The sequence below is a fragment of the Notolepis coatsorum genome, assembly GCF_963971535.1.
Source record: "Notolepis coatsorum genome assembly, chromosome: 5".
Classification (NCBI taxonomy): domain Eukaryota; kingdom Metazoa; phylum Chordata; class Actinopteri; order Aulopiformes; family Paralepididae; genus Notolepis; species Notolepis coatsorum.
The window spans coordinates 162,731,491-162,753,310 of NC_140169.1; the positions used below are offsets into that span (position 1 = coordinate 162,731,491).

At 41.2% G+C, this 21,820-nt stretch overlaps 1 protein-coding gene and 1 long non-coding RNA gene across 3 annotated transcripts in view; one reads left to right on the forward strand and one right to left on the reverse strand.

Annotated features, from left to right (window-relative positions):
* The window catches only part of LOC311228901, a 4,470-nt gene extending 96 nt beyond the window's left edge, over positions 1–4,374 (forward strand). The window contains exons 1-3 of one of the 2 annotated variants that reach the window (XR_014619711.1): positions 3,236–3,370; positions 3,977–4,114; positions 4,209–4,374. This is a non-coding gene — a long non-coding RNA (uncharacterized lncRNA). Of the gene's footprint in view, positions 1–3,235; positions 3,371–3,976; positions 4,115–4,208 lie in introns of those variants that run through there. The other variant, XR_014619710.1, reaches the window with a different exon arrangement.
* Positions 1–21,820, reverse strand: part of bbs5 (Bardet-Biedl syndrome 5) — a 94,418-nt gene that overhangs the window by 41,039 nt on the left and 31,559 nt on the right. Inside the window, exons 4-5 of the mRNA XM_084314838.1 lie at positions 13,983–14,032; positions 11,339–11,466 (exon numbers count right to left, since the gene is read on the reverse strand). Coding sequence (XP_084170964.1) covers positions 11,339–11,466; positions 13,983–14,032 — 178 coding nt within the window. The remainder of the gene's footprint in view (positions 1–11,338; positions 11,467–13,982; positions 14,033–21,820) is intronic.

Sequence of the window (21,820 nt, forward strand, 5' to 3'; positions counted from 1 at the left end):
GATCTAACGAGTGGTGGTCACTGCTGTTTTCAAGTCCAATTGATCGTCAAATGCGAGGGGAGCACACAAACAAGAACAACTCCGTTATAATCCCATACAAAGAGCAAATTGACTGGCTTAATGCACAAAGAAAACAACACATTTCGAGTAGTCTTCCCTTGTACACATACTGTAAACAGTACTGTATATTCTCGAAGTCAACTTCCTTTGACTGGGTAGAGCAGACGGGAGAGTCAACCAAAGCAGACCCTGGTCCCCCAAGTCAAATTCTACGTATGTCTGCTCCACCCATTTCATAACAGGTGAGAATAAGGAACACATATTTATATAGTAAATTAAGTTGTATTGGCTGTGAGGCTGTAAACAGCAGATGTTAGCTGCTAGCTGATTGATTGATTAGCTAGCAGTCTCTGCTAGCTACTTCCCCATAATAGTCCATTCTCAGTGTAGCCTACATGCCTTTTTCATTTTTATATGTTACTAGTATACTATTTATCAATCACATTCAGTGTTGTTGTCCTTGCTCTAAGGACTTGTTATTGAATAGTCGTATTGCTTGTAATATACATGTCATATGTATATACTCTCTGTCAGGATCTATGGGGTAACAGTACTGTATATTTGCATATCATATTATGTCACAAATGTAACAGTACTATATACCTGTATGTCATGTATGTCCCTATGCCATAAATGTCATGATGTCATGTATGTTGAGTATGTCACAAATGTCACTATGAATTGAAAATGGGGGACCCTGATGTAAACAAGACGAAAGTCTCTCTGGTCTGCATCCCCTTAACAATTGTGTGTATTGAGCCGTACTGTATTGTATCCATTCTGCAATCTGTTAATAACGTTTTCATTCATTCATTCATTCATTCATTCATTCATTCAGGTGCAAAGGTCAACGACCAAACACACCCAGACTACATTCCATCTGTATTCCCTTCAACATCACAGTCTACACCATCTACGTCAACGAACATCAGTCGCCATGAGCGGCGTGCAAAAGCAGACCCTGGTCCCCCAAGTCAAATTCTACGTATGTCTGCTCTACCCATTTCATAACAGGTGAGAATAAGGAACACATATTTATATAGTAAATTAAGTTGTATTGGCTGTGAGGCTGTAAACAGCAGATGTTAGCTGCTAGCTGATTGATTGATTAGCTAGCAGTCTCTGCTAGCTACTTCCCCATAATAGTCCATTCTCAGTGTAGCCTACATGCCTTTTTCATTTTTATATGTTACTAGTATACTATTTATCAATCACATTCAGTGTTGTTGTCCTTGCTCTAAGGACTTGTTATTGAATAGTCGTATTGCTTGTAATATACATGTCATATGTATATACTCTCTGTCAGGATCTATGGGGTAACAGTACTGTATATTTGCATATCATATTATGTCACAAATGTAACAGTACTATATACCTGTATGTCATGTATGTCCCTATGCCATAAATGTCATGATGTCATGTATGTTGAGTATGTCACAAATGTCACTATGAATTGAAAATGGGGGACCCTGATGTAAACAAGACGAAAGTCTCTCTGGTCTGCATCCCCTTAACAATTGTGTGTATTGAGCCGTACTGTATTGTATCCATTCTGCAATCTGTTAATAACGTTTTCATTCATTCATTCATTCATTCATTCATTCAGGTGCAAAGGTCAACGACCAAACACACCCAGACTACATTCCATCTGTATTCCCTTCAACATCACAGTCTACACCATCTACGTCAACGAACATCAGTCGCCATGAGCGGCGTGCAAAAGCAGACCCTGGTCCCCCAAGTCAAATTCTACGTATGTCTGCTCTACCCATTTCATAACAGGTGAGAATAAGGAACACATATTTATATAGTAAATTAAGTTGTATTGGCTGTGAGGCTGTAAACAGCAGATGTTAGCTGCTAGCTGATTGATTGATTAGCTAGCAGTCTCTGCTAGCTACTTCCCCATAATAGTCCATTCTCAGTGTAGCCTACATGCCTTTTTCATTTTTATATGTTACTAGTATACTATTTATCAATCACATTCAGTGTTGTTGTCCTTGCTCTAAGGACTTGTTATTGAATAGTCGTATTGCTTGTAATATACATGTCATATGTATATACTCTCTGTCAGGATCTATGGGGTAACAGTACTGTATATTTGCATATCATATTATGTCACAAATGTAACAGTACTATATACCTGTATGTCATGTATGTCCCTATGCCATAAATGTCATGATGTCATGTATGTTGAGTATGTCACAAATGTCACTATGAATTGAAAATGGGGGACCCTGATGTAAACAAGACGAAAGTCTCTCTGGTCTGCATCCCCTTAACAATTGTGTGTATTGAGCCGTACTGTATTGTATCCATTCTGCAATCTGTTAATAACGTTTTCATTCATTCATTCATTCATTCATTCATTCATTCAGGTGCAAAGGTCAACGACCAAACACACCCAGACTACATTCCATCTGTATTCCCTTCAACATCACAGTCTACACCATCTACGTCAACGAACATCAGTCGCCATGAGCGGCGTGCAAAAGCAGACCCTGGTCCCCCAAGTCAAATTCTACGTATGTCTGCTCTACCCATTTCATAACAGGTGAGAATAAGGAACACATATTTATATAGTAAATTAAGTTGTATTGGCTGTGAGGCTGTAAACAGCAGATGTTAGCTGCTAGCTGATTGATTGATTAGCTAGCAGTCTCTGCTAGCTACTTCCCCATAATAGTCCATTCTCAGTGTAGCCTACATGCCTTTTTCATTTTTATATGTTACTAGTATACTATTTATCAATCACATTCAGTGTTGTTGTCCTTGCTCTAAGGACTTGTTATTGAATAGTCGTATTGCTTGTAATATACATGTCATATGTATATACTCTCTGTCAGGATCTATGGGGTAACAGTACTGTATATTTGCATATCATATTATGTCACAAATGTAACAGTACTATATACCTGTATGTCATGTATGTCCCTATGCCATAAATGTCATGATGTCATGTATGTTGAGTATGTCACAAATGTCACTATGAATTGAAAATGGGGGACCCTGATGTAAACAAGACGAAAGTCTCTCTGGTCTGCATCCCCTTAACAATTGTGTGTATTGAGCCGTACTGTATTGTATCCATTCTGCAATCTGTTAATAACGTTTTCATTCATTCATTCATTCAGGTGCAAAGGTCAACGACCAAACACACCCAGACTACATTCCATCTGTATTCCCTTCAACATCACAGTCTACACCATCTACGTCAACGAACATCAGTCGCCATGAGCGGCGTGCAAAAGCAGACCCTGGTCCCCCAAGTCAAATTCTACGTATGTCTGCTCTACCCATTTCATAACAGGTGAGAATAAGGAACACATTTATATAGTAAATTAAGTTGTATTGGCTGTGAGGCTGTAAACAGCAGATGTTAGCTGCTAGCTGATTGATTGATTAGCTAGCAGTCTCTGCTAGCTACTTCCCCATAATAGTCCATTCTCAGTGTAGCCTACATGCCTTTTTCATTTTTATATGTTACTAGTATACTATTTATCAATCACATTCAGTGTTGTTGTCCTTGCTCTAAGGACTTGTTATTGAATAGTCGTATTGCTTGTAATATACATGTCATATGTATATACTCTCTGTCAGGATCTATGGGGTAACAGTACTGTATATTTGCATATCATATTATGTCACAAATGTAACAGTACTATATACCTGTATGTCATGTATGTCCCTATGCCATAAATGTCATGATGTCATGTATGTTGAGTATGTCACAAATGTCACTATGAATTGAAAATGGGGGACCCTGATGTAAACAAGACGAAAGTCTCTCTGGTCTGCATCCCCTTAACAATTGTGTGTATTGAGCCGTACTGTATTGTATCCATTCTGCAATCTGTTAATAACGTTTTCATTCATTCATTCATTCATTCATTCATTCATTCATTCATTCATTCAGGTGCAAAGGTCAATGACCAAACACACCCAGACTACATTCCATCTGTATTCCCTTCAACATCACAGTCTACACCATCTACGTCAACGAACATCAGTCGCCATGAGCGGCGTGCAAAAAGGAACTCCTCTTCATACCATCGTAAGTGATATCATCTAGTTTTCAGTTATGTGCCAAAATCAATGGGTTCCTAAATTGCAGTTTCTTATTAGTATGGTTTTTATTTCATTTAAAGTGACTCCCCACAAGAGGACTAAACGTTGCAGCCAAGACATCCAAGTTGAGGCAGCAGCCCAAGTTGAGGAAGCAGCCACACCTCCCATCACTGAGCAGTCTCTGTTTGACGAGATGCAGTCTCTCAGAGAGGAGAGGGATGCAGCCAAGGAGGATGGTGACCAACAGAGAACCAAGGTCGAGTCAAAGGCAACAGTCATCAAAGTGTTCTGGACCTGGATAGACCTGATGTACGTCAAGCTTGACTTCTTGATTAAATGGCAGTGCAGGGACCAAATATTCTCAACCATCCCCCCAGTATTCAAAACAAAGTTTCCCCGTCTCACATTACAGTTCTACTTTTGTTTTGACGTGAAAAGTGATGCTGCATAAGATGACTGCACTTAGCACTGACTGAGAAAGTACACATTACAGTTCTACTTTATAAAATGCTAATTGTAAATATGTTTGTCAATGTCAATGTTTGTCAACCACATACCAGGGGCACAACAACTATAGCAAACATCATTTTGAAAGAATAACCTTGCTTTATTGTTCAAATATACAAATAAGAATGAAATGTTCTGTTCTTCTATTGCAGTTTTATCTGTGAGTGCTATTTCAGCATGCACAACAATGCAAGTAAAGAAAATGCAAAACTAACTTCTGCTATTGCTTTTTTTTTAGATACAAAAATACAAAAAATGTATTGTCACATTAACTTTCTGTGACTGAGTGCTATTTCACAACAATGCATGTAAAAAATTGTTATTTTTTTTAGATACAAAAATACAAAAGTGCTATTTCAAGTTTAAACATGCATAACATATGCATAACAGCAGCATTGGCAGGCCTACAATTTCAACATGCACAACAATGCATGTAAAAAATGCTTATTTTTTTTATATACAAAAATACAAAAGTGCTATTTCAAGTTTAAACATGCATAACATATGCATAACAGCAGCATTGGCAGGCCTACAATTTCAACATGCACAACAATGCATGTAAAAAATGCTTATTTTTTTTATATACAAAAATACAAAAGTGCTATTTCAAGTTTCAACATGCACAACAATGCATAACATATGCATAACAGCAGCATTGGCAGACCTACATTTTCTCCAAGAAGGAAGCCATAACATAAAACTTCAAAAGGGCTAAAAACTAAATTACAAACATCACAAAACAAACTGGTCAGACTACTGCTTGACCTTACTCCTAGAACGCACCTCACCCCTGCCCACTTTGACAATATAGGATGGCTTAGAGTAGACGACAGAGTACAGCAACTTAGTTAGGGTTAGACTTCTTTTTCTTTTTTCTGCACTCCGGGCAATACCATGTCTTGCTTTTCTGTGGCCTTTTGAGGTTTAGACACCTGGGATGGAACCAGTCATCACAGGTGTCACAGCCAACCATGCTCTCTGATTCTGTTGTTGTTTTACACAAGCAGTAGACTGGAGTGCTTGTGCTGCTGGCCGCCTGTTGCTCCTGTTGGGTGGGTAACACTGGTAAATTTGACACCTCCCTGCCCCCTCTCCTTGATGAGGTGTTAATAGGTGGGTAGGTGGGGTGGGGGGCTGTACATTGATGGTGGGGGGGGGGGGGGGGGGGGTTGTCTCAACACTGTTTTTTTCAAGTCAGGTCAAGTCAGCTTTATTTGAACTCTGCAGAGGAAGGATGAACTTTGCAATGTACAAACGTCTTTCTCTGGTCTGCATCCCCTTAACAATTGTGTGTATTGACTGTAGTTTACCCATTCTGCAATGGTAATAAAATTCTCATTGTAAAAAAACAAGTTGTATCTATTCTATTCTACTATTTTATTGCACTGCACTATTTTACTCTGTCTATTTTATCTTACTATTTTTTAGATTGCTGGACAGTAGTCCAGATGTGACAAAACTAGTGATTGTATGACTTGCTTGGTACAGTAGCTGTGTCTGTTAAAAAATAGGCATTCCGTCTAATAATTGAAATACTTCTGCTCATTTTTGTTACAGTATTGTAGTGGCCATACTGGTTGTTTACATCAGGGTCCCCCATTTTCAATTCATCGTAACATATATGACATACAGATAGACAGTACTGCTACATCTATACATTTATGACATACCAGATTTGCAAATACAGTACTGTTTGTGATACATAGTAGTATAGACATAGCAGCATAGGTAGTACTGTAGTAGTAGATAGTAATACATACTGTACTGTATTCTAATGATATTCCTACTTCTGCAGTAGTTGCATTTATTTTACAACATATTCAAAATAGTTTTGGGAGCAGGACTAAGTGGATTATGACTTCTGGAATCTATTCAGTTCATGACAACAATACATGACAACAATAACAATACACTTTTGTATTTATTAATGTCCAGATGTGACAAAATGGCATCCAATGTAATAAAAAAAAGTCAATCAACGAACTCGATTCTTGTACCGGATCTCCTCCCTGGTAAACAAGAATACCCTGAAGACTCTGGCAGGAGCACTCATTCAAGGGTACTACGACTATGCTTGCACCTCATGGTACCAAAGCACCTCAAAGGCACTAAAAACCAAATTACAAACATCTCAAAACAAACTAGTCAGACTACTGCTTGACCTGACTCCTAGAACCCACCTCACCCCTGCACACTTTGCCAACCTAGGATGGCTTAGAGTAGACAACAGAGTACAGCAACTTGCAATGGGCCTGGTCTACAAGATACACTACACGACCAAGGTACCCATGTACATGTCAAAATACTTCCCAAAGGTCAGTGAATACCACGATCACAACACCAGAGGGAGCTCCACAAATCATGTAAAACCCAGATTCGGCTCAAACAAGGGACTAAACACGTTTCGCAATTATGCCACAACAATGTGGAACGCCCTACCCAAAGCTGTAAAGGAATGTAAATCACTACCCACCTTCAAAAACACTCTCAAAGAACACCTACGGGAGACTGCAATTCAAAACTGGCCCCTACAAATGTCCTAACCCAGTTGTACAATAAAGACCAAGCATGGCTTTGTCAGTATTCCAATGTACAGCCCCACCCAACCCCATCCCACCTACCCAACCTCCTCCAATGTACAGTTTCCATGGCAAATGTATGTCAGTATTCCAATGTACAGTGTCCCTAGTAAGAGATATGTACAGATATAGATATAGTATTAATATGTACAGTGATACAGGTATAAAGACACTATGGTAGTAAGTCATACTGACCAGCAGTGTAACTAGTAAGAGTAGGTAAGAGATATGTACAGATATAGATATAGTATTAATATGTACAGTGATACAGGTATAAAGACACTATGGTAGTAAGTCATACTGACCAGCAGTGTAACTAGTAAGAGTAGGTAAGAGATATGTACAGATATAGATATAGTATTAATATGTACAGTGATACAGGTATAAAGACACTATGGTAGTAAGTCATACTGGCCAGCAGTGTAACTAGTAAGAGTAGGTAAGAGATATGTACAGATATAGTTATAGTATTAATATGTACAGTGATACAGGTATAAAGACACTATGGTAGTAACTAGTAAGTCATACTGACCAGCAGTGTAACTAGTAAGAGTAGGTAAGAGATATAGTATTAATATGTACAGTGATACAGGTATAAAGACACTATGGTAGTAAGTCATACTGACCAGCAGTGTAACTAGTAAGAGTAGGTAAGAGATATGTACAGATATAGATAGTATTAATATGTACAGTGATACAGGTATAAAGACACTATATGGTAGTAAGTCATACTGGCCAGCAGCGTAACTAGTAAGAGTAGGTAAGGGATGTACAGATATAGATATAGTATCTACAGATATGTAAATGTCATTAACAGATTGCAGAATGAGTACAATACAGTACAGCTCAATACACACAATTGTTAAGGGGATGCACAGACCAGAGAAAGACTTTAGTCTTGTTTACATCAGGGTCCCCCATTTTCAATTCATAGTGATATATATTTTTGGGCATACACTTACAATATAAGCAGCTGGGAAACACATTATATGATGTATTCAGGGCCATTTCACGTTGATTAAACGTTACACATTACATCCTGCTAAATGAACGTTAACTAATATTACGCGGCCAGTGTTGAAAAGCCTTGAGGTCGCATTCAATTTTCGAGAGACCATAACGTTAACTTGACAGCAATGTGGATACAGCTTTATTTGAGCAGTTGCTACTGTAACGTTACCTTAGTTGACTACATAACTGTAGTAAACAAACTAACGTTAAACCTAATTTAATTTACCAGTAAATTCAGTACAGCGACAGCTGAAATCCACAGGACAGCCTGATCACAATAATCGACGGGCCAGTTACATTTCCCCCAACCAGAGCCTAACTAGAGCCACATTCTGCGAATCAGAGGCAGAGTAGGGCGGGTCTTCGGTGCCAGCACGTTGGGTTGTCTCGTAAAGAATAATACTGCACTGTATCTGAGTATCTAGATGATTATCCATAAAAAACGCACGTTAATCGAAAATACCACACCATTACTGTACCAATGACAGTCAAATAATCTACAGAAAAGCATTACATTGCAAAATAATATGTCCAAGACTAGTGTCGCATGCACACACACACACACAGATTGTAGAATAGCTCCCTCTCTCCACCGTGTAACTCGACTCCCCCTACTGGTTGAACCAGGCAGAGCAGCGTAAAAAGACGTCATCTAGCGTCATCTAGCTTGCTACCGGCGGTAGACGCCTCGTTTTCCAGTCCCACATCTGTACCTGACTGCCAATGTGTTAAAAATGCAGCCAAACTTTAGATTGGATTTTCTCTGTTTTTCTCTGCTATGAGACTTGAGGTTTAACTAGATTCAAATAAGCATATATTCTTCTGTAAAAATTTTAAATGTAAAATTACAGAGGGAGACTTGTGTAACCAAAAAAAATAAATACAGGCCATGAGCATCACTATACCTGTGTACAGAGATGACGGAGGTGAAATACAGGCCATGCGCGTCACTATACCTGTGTGTACAGAGATGACGGAGGTGAAATACAGGCCATGAGCATCACTATACCTTAGGGCTGTCCCCGACTAAGGATTTGGATAGTCGACTATGATTGGCCAAAATTTGCCGTTAGTCGACTATTCCATTTGGGCTGTGGGGGGTGCTTAATGTCTGAAGGAGTCGACTGAAGGCTTCTTGTCCTCTGCAAAAGCATGTAATTGGTCCACTGATGGATACATCTTGATATTTGTCTAGTAGTGTGTTCATTAGATGGGTGAAATCCTCTTTCAGTGCCTCTGTGCCTGTTTTCGTAGGCAGTTAGCCTCTGGTATGCGTGCCATTAGCGTTAGCCACGCTTCTAGGCCTCTTTTATTTTGGCAAGAATGATTAAAAAAAAAAAAAAAAAAAAAAAAAAAATTATAGATTCATTTTTTTTGTATTCGACTAAGAGGTTGGCAGTCGACTACGGCTCCTTTCGGCCGATTAGTCGACTAATTGACTAATAGGGGTCAGCTACCTGTGTACAGAGATGACGGAGGTGAACAGCTACATGTGTACAGAGATGACGGAGGTGAACAGCTACCTGTGTACAGAGATGACGGAGGTGAACAGCTAGCGTCCTATTTTTCTACAACGGAGTTCGGCGATTTGCGAATCTGATTGGCCACTGACGTTTCTGGTCATGTGACATGTGCGCCCAATAGCGTGACGAGCTGTGTCTTTGCCCATTTCCGCGTCTGGCAAAGCACCTGGCGTTCTATCGCCTAACCCTAACCTTAACCAACTTCGAAAGAGTGCCTAAGCTTAACCGTCGGAATCAGGGCAGGCGTTCTATCGTCATGCTCTAAGACAAACTCTAACCTTAACCGACTTCGAACGAGCGCCTAAGCCTAACCAGTGTAGAAACTTGCGGTCCCACGATTGGGCGTACGCGTCACATGACCAGAAATGACACTGGCCAATCAGATTCGCAAATCGCCGAACTCCGTTGTAGAAAAATAACAGGCGAACAGCTACCTGTGTACAGAGATGACTAGTCGACTAATAGGGGTCAGCTACCTGTGTACAGAGATGACGGAGGTGAACAGCTACCTGTGTACAGAGATGACGGAGGTGAACAGCTACCTGTGTACAGAGATGACGGAGGTGAACAGCTACCTGTGTACAGAGATGACGGAGGTGAACAGCTACCTGTGTACAGAGATGACGGAGGTGAACAGCTACCTGTGTAGAGATGACGGAGGTGAACAGCTACCTGTGTACAGAGATGACGGAGGTGAACAGCTACCTGTGTACAGAGATGACGGAGGTGAACAGCTACCTGTGTACAGAGATGACGGAGGTGAACAGCTACCTGTGTACAGAGATGACTAGTCGACTAATAGGGGTCAGCTACCTGTGTACAGAGATGACGGAGGTGAACAGCTACCTGTGTACAGAGATGACGGAGGTGAACAGCTACCTGTGTACAGAGATGACGGAGGTGAACAGCTACCTGTGTACAGAGATGACGGAGGTGAACAGCTACCTGTGTACAGAGATGACGGAGGTGAACAGCTACCTGTGTACAGAGATGACGGAGGTGAACAGCTACCTGTGTACAGAGATGACGGAGGTGAACAGCTACCTGTGTACAGAGATGACGGAGGTGAACAGCTACCCGTGTACAGAGATGACGGAGGTGAACAGCTACCTGTGTACAGAGATGACGGAGGTGAACAGCTACCTGTGTACAGAGATGACTAGTCGACTAATAGGGGTCAGCTACCTGTGTACAGAGATGACGGAGGTGAACAGCTACCTGTGTACAGAGATGACGGAGGTGAACAGCTACCTGTGTACAGAGATGACGGAGGTGAACAGCTACCTGTGTACAGAGATGACGGAGGTGAACAGCTACCTGTGTACAGAGATGACTAGTCGACTAATAGGGGTCAGCTACCTGTGTACAGAGATGACGGAGGTGAACAGCTACCTGTGTACAGAGATGACGGAGGTGAACAGCTACCTGTGTACAGAGATGACGGAGGTGAACAGCTACCTGTGGACAGAGATGACGGAGGTGAACAGCTACCTGTGTACAGAGATGACGGAGGTGAACAGCTACCTGTGGACAGAGATGACGGAGGTGAACAGCTACCTGTGGACAGAGATGACAGAGGTGAACAGCTACCTGTGGACAGAGATGACGGAGGTGAACAGCCTTGGACTTCCTGGAACCACGTTGGTGAAAATGAACTCGAATCTGGTGTTGTTGGACTTTGTCAGGATGTAGAGCGCTTCTGTCTGGCCTCGGAGTTTCTGGAAAAGTATATTCAGATCTTAGAGAAAACATATACTAAATGTAACCAAACATATCTCAGTCTTAGTCACTTTTAACCCTTGTGTGGTTGTTCGCGTTTTTTGTTCCTCACCCAGTGTTTTCACGGGTCTTTATTTAAAACAATAAAGCCATAACAATTCATGTGAAAAAAACAGTTAACAAAAAATCTAGACAGCTATATGGTTATTATTCGCCATTTACCTCCTGCTAGATCACGTTGTCAGTAAAGTTGCTATTTGTTTTTGTGATGAAACGTGATGTCTGTAAAAAATAATCCATTATAATCAAGACATAAATGGAATAAAATGGTAAATGGCTGCATTTATATAGCAGCTTTTATCCAAAGCGCTTTACAATTTGTTCCTCACATTTGACCCATTCACTCACACATTCACACACCGACGGCGGAGGCGACCGTGCAAGGTGCCAACCTGCTCATCGGGAGCAATTAGGGGTTAAGTGTCTTGCTCAAGGACATTTCGACACGCTGCCCAGGGAAACGGGAATCGAACCGGGAACCTCCGGATTACCAGACGACTGCTGTACCTCCCGAGCCACTGTCGCCCACATAAATCATGTTTATTTTGAAAAATATGAATGAAACAAGGTGGAGGCAGACAATGAAGGAACCTTCTCTTTTCATTTGTATCATATTATTTACTTGTTTTCACCTAAAATTCCCACACGTTCAGGACCAGAACACCATGTATGTAATATAAGCCACAAGGCCAATGAGTCTCAGGTAAAAAAATTATATATATATATATATATATATATATTATATCAACATTGAAAACAGGCACCACAGACCTGAGCTCCACACAAGGGTTAAATAAGATAAGATGAGATAAGATATTCCTTTATTGATCCCCTTATTTAGGCGTCATAGCAGCATGGGGGAATGAATGAATGAATGAATGAATGAATTTATTCACACACACACACGATACATTTTAAATGCGAGTATCCTCATGTGATAACAATGTCGCAAATTGTGTGCATGTGCCAGGTCTCCCAAGAAGCTATTTAAAGCTTTTGGAGGGAGCCTGAGCACAGATACAAACAGAATATAAACAACAAAACAATAACAAAAAAAACAAAACAAAACAATACAACGTGGGTAGGTTTACACACCTACCTACTAACTGACATATAACAGAGATACATAATAGACAATTTTATTCCTAAGTTATAATTTTAATTAGAGATATGATTTTAGCAGTTCCTCTTTCAGTGATTTTTTAAAGGTTTTAAAGGTATTAGTCATTTTTAGATTTTCATCAAGCTTGTTCCAGATCTGTGGACCCCTGCATGCTATGCTTAGGCTAGCACAATTTAGCCTTCTCCTCTTGCCAGATATAAGATGCTTGTTTCTTGTGTTGTGGATGTGCAGTGGTTGGCAGACTGGGACAAGCTCAGACAGTCTGTGATTCATGTCGTTGACAACTTGATACATAATTGATGCGTTTTGATTAATGTTAAATTCAGCGAGCCTCAGGAGACCAAAGCGATGGAAAAGAGGCTTTGAGGGCGCTCTATACCCGGACCATGACAGCACTCGTAGTACCCTCTTTTGTAGGCTTTCTAGTTTTTTGAGATGGCTGGGGTATGTGTTGCACCATATGACGTTACAGTAATTAATGAGGGGTTCAAACAGGGTTTTGTATAAAGGGAGAAGGGCAGGCAAGGGAAGAAAATGACGTATTTTGCAGAATAAGCCAACATATTTGGACAGTTTTGTTTGTAGGTATTTTATGTGGCATTTGAAGTTGAGTGACTCATCGATGATGACCCCCAGGAATTTTGTGGACGCCACTCTTGACAGCTCCTTTCCATTTATTTTTATGCACATGTGATGTGTGTGCATCCGATTTGAGTGGAAGATAATGAAATTTGTTTTGCTGAGATTTAGTGATAATTTGTTGCATTTGAACCAGGTGTCCACTTTTTGTAGTTCTGTATTGAGTAGATCTTGTAGCTCGAGTGGATTTTTATGTGACAGAAACAAATTAGTGTCATCAGCGAATATAACTTTGTGCAGAAGTACAGATGAGTTGACAAAGTCATTTATATAGAGAATAAATAGTAAAGGCCCTAGAATTGACCCCTGGGGGACCCCATATTTGATGTCCATTTTTATTGATTTGTGACTTTTTATATCGCCGTACTGTTGCCTACCATGTAAATAGCTACTGAACCAGTTGAGAGCCAGACCCCTTATGCCATAATGATGTAGTTTCCCAAGTAGAATGGTGAAGTCAATGGTGTCAAAAGCCTTTGATAGATCCAGGAGGGGGGAGGGGGGGGTACAGGTATGAGCTAAATAGTAATAAGACATAAATACAGGCAATACAATTATAGTACATTAGAAAAGTAAAAATAGGCAGTGTAAACAATATAATTAACTCTGAATATACGCATATGAGCAAGTAGGCAGCGTGATCAAGGTGCAGTTTAGGTGGGATGATGATTCGTCACAGGCTGCTAGACTCACCGAGTTCGCCGTCCTCGTTGTGATGTTTATGACAGAGTTGTATCCCACGGCTGGAGAAAGGAAACACAAAAGTGAAGTAGACTTATTATAGATAGTAGATGTATATTATTATTACAGGGTTCCCACAGACATTGCAAAATGAAATTCAAGGACTTTCAAGTACTTTTCGAAGCACCATTTTTTCATTTTAAAAAGGGCATTTAAAAAGGATACAATTCACTTTTAGATGCTTTTAAATTAAATTTAATTAAATCGGATCCAATATTTATGGCTTAAGTTAAAACCAATTTCCGACAGGTAGTTACACTTTAAATAAAAATGATTGGTTTCTTGATTCAGAATTGTTTTATCATGGATGAACAAAACTCTCAATGCGAATGGTTGATTTGAATTTCAAGGACTTTTTAAGCACCTTGTTAAAAAATTTGCTGTTTTCAAGCAATTCCAGGCCTTGACTTTTTTTTTCAGGCACTTTAACACTTTAATCGCCGAAGACGCTGGAACACGTCATTCCCCGCCATGCTTATTCTGCCGATGACGCTGGACAGCATCTTTGATATCAATATTTCAAAAATCTGTGATCGAAATCATATTTCTCCCCCGGAGACATTATATGTACTGGTGAGCCCCTGTCAACTTTCTAACGGTTCAAGAGCGCCATCTGGTGGCCGATCGGCGGATCGCCCAGGGAAGAAACAGGGAAGTGGAAGCTGGTGCTCATTTCAATTTGGTCCGATCACTCGCTATAGGTCCCGGGACTCGAGCTCGACACAATGGATATCGATCCGTTGCCAATAACTCGATAAACAACATGATTTGGACGTATATACTATTATACAACCTGGAAATGGATCGGGTATTTCTACATCCCATAATAGAAAAAAAATCTGTTCCACGCTCATCTCCCAACGGCGAGAGGAAGCTACGGTGAGTTTCAGCGTTATTTTTTAATGTCTTCTATACTAACTGCTCTAATGATCATATCACCCACACTAGATGAATGATATAACGTTGCCCACGGAATTATAAACGACCCCCCGCCCATCCGGTCAACATCAGTTCTGTATCGTTAGTGGCTTAGCTTGGCATCACTACTGCACTATCTCGCGTACGTGCACGCGTACTGAATAAACCACAAATGTACCTCTAATACCAGTATTAGTCTGACCACACCCCTCATCAGCTTACCTTCATAAGCAGGTGTGTGGTCACCTGCTCTCCTCCTTCTCGCTTTCACCACAAGGAAGAAGTGCCTCGGTAGATCCCCACACTTGACACCATGATGGAAGAAATTGGATTAGGAACAGCTTTGGGAAACAAGGATACGTTGACATCATATCTTTATTTTCTCTCTCACTATTTTCGAGAAAATACGGCGATATTGTCTTCGTACTGGAGTGTCTGGAAGATGATGATCATTCTAAAAACCCTCCACCGGTTTTCGTATTGGGAGCACGCCGCTGCATGCTTCTCAACTGCAGTTCCTTGCTGTGTTTGTTGGGGTGAAACCTGTCAGGCCACAGCTGAACTGTCGGACATGCCGCTGTTGTGAGAAGCGGTGCGTTCCAGGTTGGGTGAGTAGTGTTTGCTGGCGGGCTCCACTTGTCTGTTAGTGCTATGGGGGCTACTTGACGAAGTTTATGGAAACCGGCCCCAGGCTAGGGTCCTTTGTTTAGCCACCTAGGCGACAGAAGACCTTGGTCTGAAGACCATTATAGTTTTAACTATAGTGGGCCGCGACCATTGACACTGGTGATCCCTGTGTGTTCTGGACGAGTGGATTCTCTCTGTCACCGTGTTAAGGCCCCATCTTTCATATCCAAATGAGAGTATTCCTTCACGAGGGGATATGTGCATGTAATGTGCGATAGCGGCAGATTCATGTTTAAAGTCAGCTACACAGGCCAGTTGGTACTGTGCTGATCCGTCGGATGTGGTAATGTCACCGTTGTGAAGCGGTGTGGACATCTTGTTTTCTCTTTTCTCTTAAAAAGTGAGGAGAGGTTCAGAACGGCGGCCTGTCTGGGTGAGTGTTATGTCATTGTTTACATGTTCATAGCTTACGGTTAGTGGCCTGGCGCGGGGTAGCTTAGCTTCTCGCGCACCGCCGGGAGCTCGCTTCTGATCGCGTGCGTCGTTAGATTGGCGTCTCGCGAGCGGAAGCAATAGCACCCGAACGGTTGGAGCAGCCGTTAGCTTGATGCTATTCTGTTGAACGTGCTTTGATTTTAACATGTTTTACACTCTTGACCACGACGTCATCCTTGACAGGGGATGTTCGTCGACCCTGCCCTGAGCCTGGACGGGGATTGCGTCAACAAAGAGGACTGTAGCGACTGGTTGGAGCGGCGACGCTGCCCGGATCGAACAACACAGGACGGCTGTGTTCTACGGTGTCTTGTGACTGCACTTCGCTGATCTGCGTTCCGGGTAGGTACGGGGTTGGCCAGACCTCATAACACGTCTTCTGGTTTTACTTTGCTAAATGTATTGTGAATAACGGTGTTTTTCCCAAAACGTGTGTTGCACAATGCATTTAGGATACGTTGCGGGTTATGTGTGAGCTGTTTTTGTCACTGGCAGTTAGCTTCTCCGTGCAAACGGGATGTAATGATCTGGTTGTTGTGTGAGTAACACGGCGTGTACTCACAACTAAGGTAACTAACCTATGAAGCTATGCTTGGTGACAAGTGAGTAAAAGAATGTTCTTTCTCAGACTGTAATGACAATGAACAGTGTGTTCACACATTAACAGGTTTTCCTGTTTTAACTGGCCGTATTGAGGGTAAAATAGGAGGATTGTGTTTTCCCCCCCGGTTCCCTGGGGACTTTATCACCTCCTATCAGACATGTTGTGCATTAATTGTGTCTTTTGTGTGGTAGGGATACGATGTAACTCTTAGCTTGATTGCTGAGGTTGTGCTAAATCTGCTGGAGGAACTTATTTCCTAAAGGGAAATTGGTTTGGTTGCTGTCATGTGTGCTTAGCAAGGCCTGTGGTCGATACTAATCAAGAATGATGTATTCTCTCATTGTGAAAAAAACGGCGTTCCTCTGTTGAGTGTTTTTGCCATTTTTTGTAGGTGATGATGGGTTGTGTGTGTCATGTGACCTACAACTGGGTTGTACTGGCCACAGAAGCACATGTGTATGTTGGACCGGGGTTCTTAGAGCCCTCTCTATTCTGTGTTTTTCCTTAGTAAAAATCAGATAGCAGGTTAGCTCATGCGCTGTGTGGAGCTGTGAAACGCTTCATAGAGCTGACTATGACTGTGTCATATTCTCTTTTTGTCGTTACGTCGTATCATGGGTGTGGGGTCGTAAAGGGGTGAACTGGTAACCTTTCCTCTCCCCATTGTTCTGTCGGTCAGGGGTACACCCCCTGTCCTTCAAGGTTCCCGTCACGTGGCGGTTCGGCACGTTACGGGGGGGGGGGGGGGGGGGGGGGGAGGGAGTTCCTGGTCCCACGGCCTGGTATATTGGGCGTGTGCACCGCAGGAATTCCCCCGCCATAGAGTACGTCACCGTGCGCGTCTCTGTTGGTAGGACTTCCGTGTGCTGTTCAGGTCCATGTGATGGATCTGTTTTCAGGGGGGGGTGGTCGGGGCTCCTCCTCACTGTGGTATAATATATTGTCCTCATGTAAATATATCCCCCTCCCCTGTATCCCCTTACCTATGCCCCCCCCCTCTCTGTGGAATAAGATATCCCCCTCCCCTGTGTCCCCCAAACCTGTACCCCCTCCCCCCCATCTGACCTATCAAATGGGACCACATCCCCCCCCTTGTTAACTATATAGGTCTCCTCCCGAGATCTATCAGGGTCTTACCTGGGTAATTTCAGCTGATCACCTGGGGCGAGAGCCTCAGCCATTCTCTCTATGTATTCTATCTGTTTGGTTAATAAACCTTGTTATTATCCAAGCCTCGGTTGACTGAGACATTCTTCATCAGGATATCCACAAATATCCCACAATTGGCGTCTACGAACTTGTGACGGACTTTTTGCGTCCTCCCGGCGTGCTGTATCATTCAACTATACAGAGAAAAGTGAGTATAATAGGATGGTCAACCAAATGTATGGAAGGAATTAAAATCTTCCCGCTTTTCTCTGTGCCAGGTGAATATTACAGAATGTTGTCCAATATTGAGATCATGGCTGAGTAGAATAATGTGCATTAATATATCTGATCTGTATTGAGAATCGTTACCAGGGCGCGCGTGCACCTGGGTCCTTTATCAGGCGGTTCTGAGAGGATGGGTTATAGTGCTATTCCCAAAAGTTTAGGCACACAGGTTGAAGTGCTATTCCAGGTCGAGTCGGAGCCGACCAAAAGTTAAGGCACACACACAGGTTGTTGGATTGCTACCCCTAGTCTAGCTGATGCAGACTAAAAATATAGGCAACAAAATAGATACGTGAGCTTATTATGATGTGATATCCTTGGAAAACGCTACTCTGTTAAAAACGTTCTGTGATTCCTTTGCAAAGAGGCGGGAAGTTAGGACCGAGAAGCTGATGGAATCATAATTAGAAATTACCAGAGTAGCGTCATAATATTCATTGTTTCAACCTCAAACTAAGCCCACAATCTCATTCCTGAAAACGATGTATTTTGGATTAAATTAACCAATTGATCAATACAGATAGCGGGAAGATGATCACGCGATGTCCTAGTTAGTACATGATTACGCGATGTCCCGGGAGTACGTAAATGTACATTAAACGGGACATCAGTCGCGGAAAAGTACATTAAACAGGACGTTAGTCGCGGGTTAAGAGGCCGAGAGTATGATTAAAAGGTATATATAATCTAATATATCGCTGGTAAATTTCGAAGTCAGGTTCGGTCGTTATGATTTTAATAACGATGTGTAGTTATATATCAAGGGTATAAATGCCTTGTCGCAACAGATGTTGGAACAATACAGATGTTGGACGACTAAACGTACAGCGATCCAATACAGTCAGATATACACACACGTTAACTTATATGTATTAATGTTTGTTTGTCTGTTTTAAGTCTCGTTTGTATGTGCACAAGTATTATAGGACCCGTCGCGTTGCTTTATTGAGTCAAGAACCGGCTACGGATAGCGCGACGAGCATTGAGAGACGAATTACCGTTATACAAAGAATAACATTGAAGTGCAGTTCACGGGAACAAACTAGAATAGTAATTTCCGGATTCCGCAGAACACCGGCCCACGGGAACGGCCATTTGGAGAAGTATAGTTTTATCGTTTCAGTTTGTTTACGTTTCACATATGCACAGGCGCGTTCATTCGGTAACAAAACGCTGGTATAGGAATTCCAGGCTATTGAGAGCTCGTTGGAAAAATACTGTATGAATTGCAAAGCGGTATTTCCGAGGCGAATGAGAACGCACGAACGTCGCATGGAGCGATGACGTCACGCTATGCGCGCCGTGAAGTGATTATTTTATATTAAACTATCCATAAGCGAACGTAAAGTGTAAGGTACCCAAGGCCAAGGGTGCGTGAAATCCACGTGTAGTATATGTTTTATTTGTATATGTATGTGCGCGCTGCTATTGGAAAATGTTGAGTTGAGGTGGCGAGATGCGGGTTGCTGACGACACGTAACGGATCCAACCCAACACAACAGCTGTCCCCGGTGAGTATAAAAATCATAAATATAGATGCATTGATTGATTGAAAACTTTATTAACAGATTGCAGAATGGGTACAATACAGCACAGCTCAATACACAATTGTTAAGGGGATGCAGACCAGAGAGAGACTTTAGATTTGTTTACATCAGGGTCCCCCATTTTCAATACCAGATTTGTTTACATCAGGGTCCCCCATTTTCAATTTATCAGAACATATTATGACATACATGACAGACAGATAGTCAGTACTGCTACATCTGTACATTTATGACATACCAGATTTGCAAATTCAATACTTTTTGTGATACAAAAGGAGTCAAGAAAAGGGAGTCATTTGACGTAGAAACTGTACATATACACAACTATCAGTTAAAGCAAATTACAACTATCTCAGATCACTTGAGTGTTTATGTGCTTTAATTTACACATTATAAGTCACATAAAGCTAATTACAATGTCTGTTTCAGAATTATAATACATCTGTGGGCGTACCGGTCATACTGACCATGGGAGCTAAACAAACACTTCCGGTTCCCAATATATGGCAGTACAGGAATTGTAGTCCACATAAACAGCGTTAGATTAGACTTTATAAGCTTTCAATGTTGAAAACTTGGAACACAAACAACATAGATCATGTTTAAAAGTAAGATGTTTAGGTTATATTCACTTGAGTTAATGTGTTTATCTAAAGAACCAATGAAAGATAACTAGCCCTTTCCATTGTAAGACATTTTAAACATGATTCAAAATGTGTGGGTCCACATTCATATGCTTGTGTACATATGCGATATGATTGATAAATGATAACACTATCATTACATCCAAGAACGGGATGGATGAGATCTAGCTAATGTTTGTTGAGCACACAGACAGTCAAAGAGGATTCACCCAGGTTTTAGAAAAGAGTGGAAAATTAACATGTGTTTGTATTTACAGATCTGGCTCTGAGGCGAGATGCAAAACAGTGAACGACTACACCCAAATTGTATCACAAAAGACAGAAAATCCAACAATTTGCATGTCAACCGAGAGACAGTGCAGAGCTGAGAGACAATCGATTGACCATTTGGAACAAATCTACATCCAAAACACCCACATGTAAATTTCTTCAGAGTGGGCACTTGGGAGACAAAGCAATGCAAATGCCTGCACTCGTGACCACAGACTTGATGAACTCACCTAGCGGTGGATGGCAACAGAGAACCACTTAATTAACATGAATTAGACACCGGTGATGAATTTGCAGTTATGAAAATCTACCTAACTCCCATACTAACAATAACTAACCAGTCGTTTTCATCATCTCTTTTCAAAAGACACATGAATTAGAGAAGTGCCCGAGATGAAAGATTAATGATGAAAACAACTACTTACAATCCCCTCCTTCTATTCTCTGTTCATAACCAATAACATGCATGACTTTCCTTAGACTATTCTTTTAACAACTAATACTCTCCATGATTGCAAAATTATCAACCACCAAAATTGCAGCACAATTATCTAAATGTACAAGATATCAACAACATTGATCATTTAGCTGACACTTTTATCCAAAGCGACTCACAGGTTCTGTACGACAGGACATCAGGCAAGGCACACCTCTATCAGCTGAGTAACAATGGTCATCAAAGTGTTGAGTGCTACAGTGTAGATTAGTTTATTAGGACAAATGCATGACAGTAAGGTTAGTTAAAACGTAGATGACAAAACAAATGATTGTTTTTCATGCAAAAATTAACTGGCTACCTAGATTTTATGTTTTTTCCCCATGCTATGCTATGATGAGCCATACTGAGATGTGAAAAACGCCAGAGAAGTCGTGGCGAGGTAAGTATCCTGAGGCACACCCAACGCATCCTGAGGTAAGATCAACTTCAATTTAACACCACAGACTATTTTATCTGATTCAAGACTTTGGCCATTCATTTACAAATTTTATTTAAAGCCTAATGCTGTAAGATCTAGTTAGACACAAGATCTGATAAAATTGTAGTGAATGTGACCTTCTTGACGTAAGTTATCACTGCTAATGCAATTGGTTTGTATTTCCTATTGTCAATTAAGTGATTTTATTTACTATGAATTGAATTAATCCCAAAATGATTTTCCACTTTAGCAGAAAGGCGTTGAATCATTTATGTGAGGAGTTTTCTAAGGCAGTGTTTATCACCCTCAGATCACGAATTGGTGAGAGGACAGG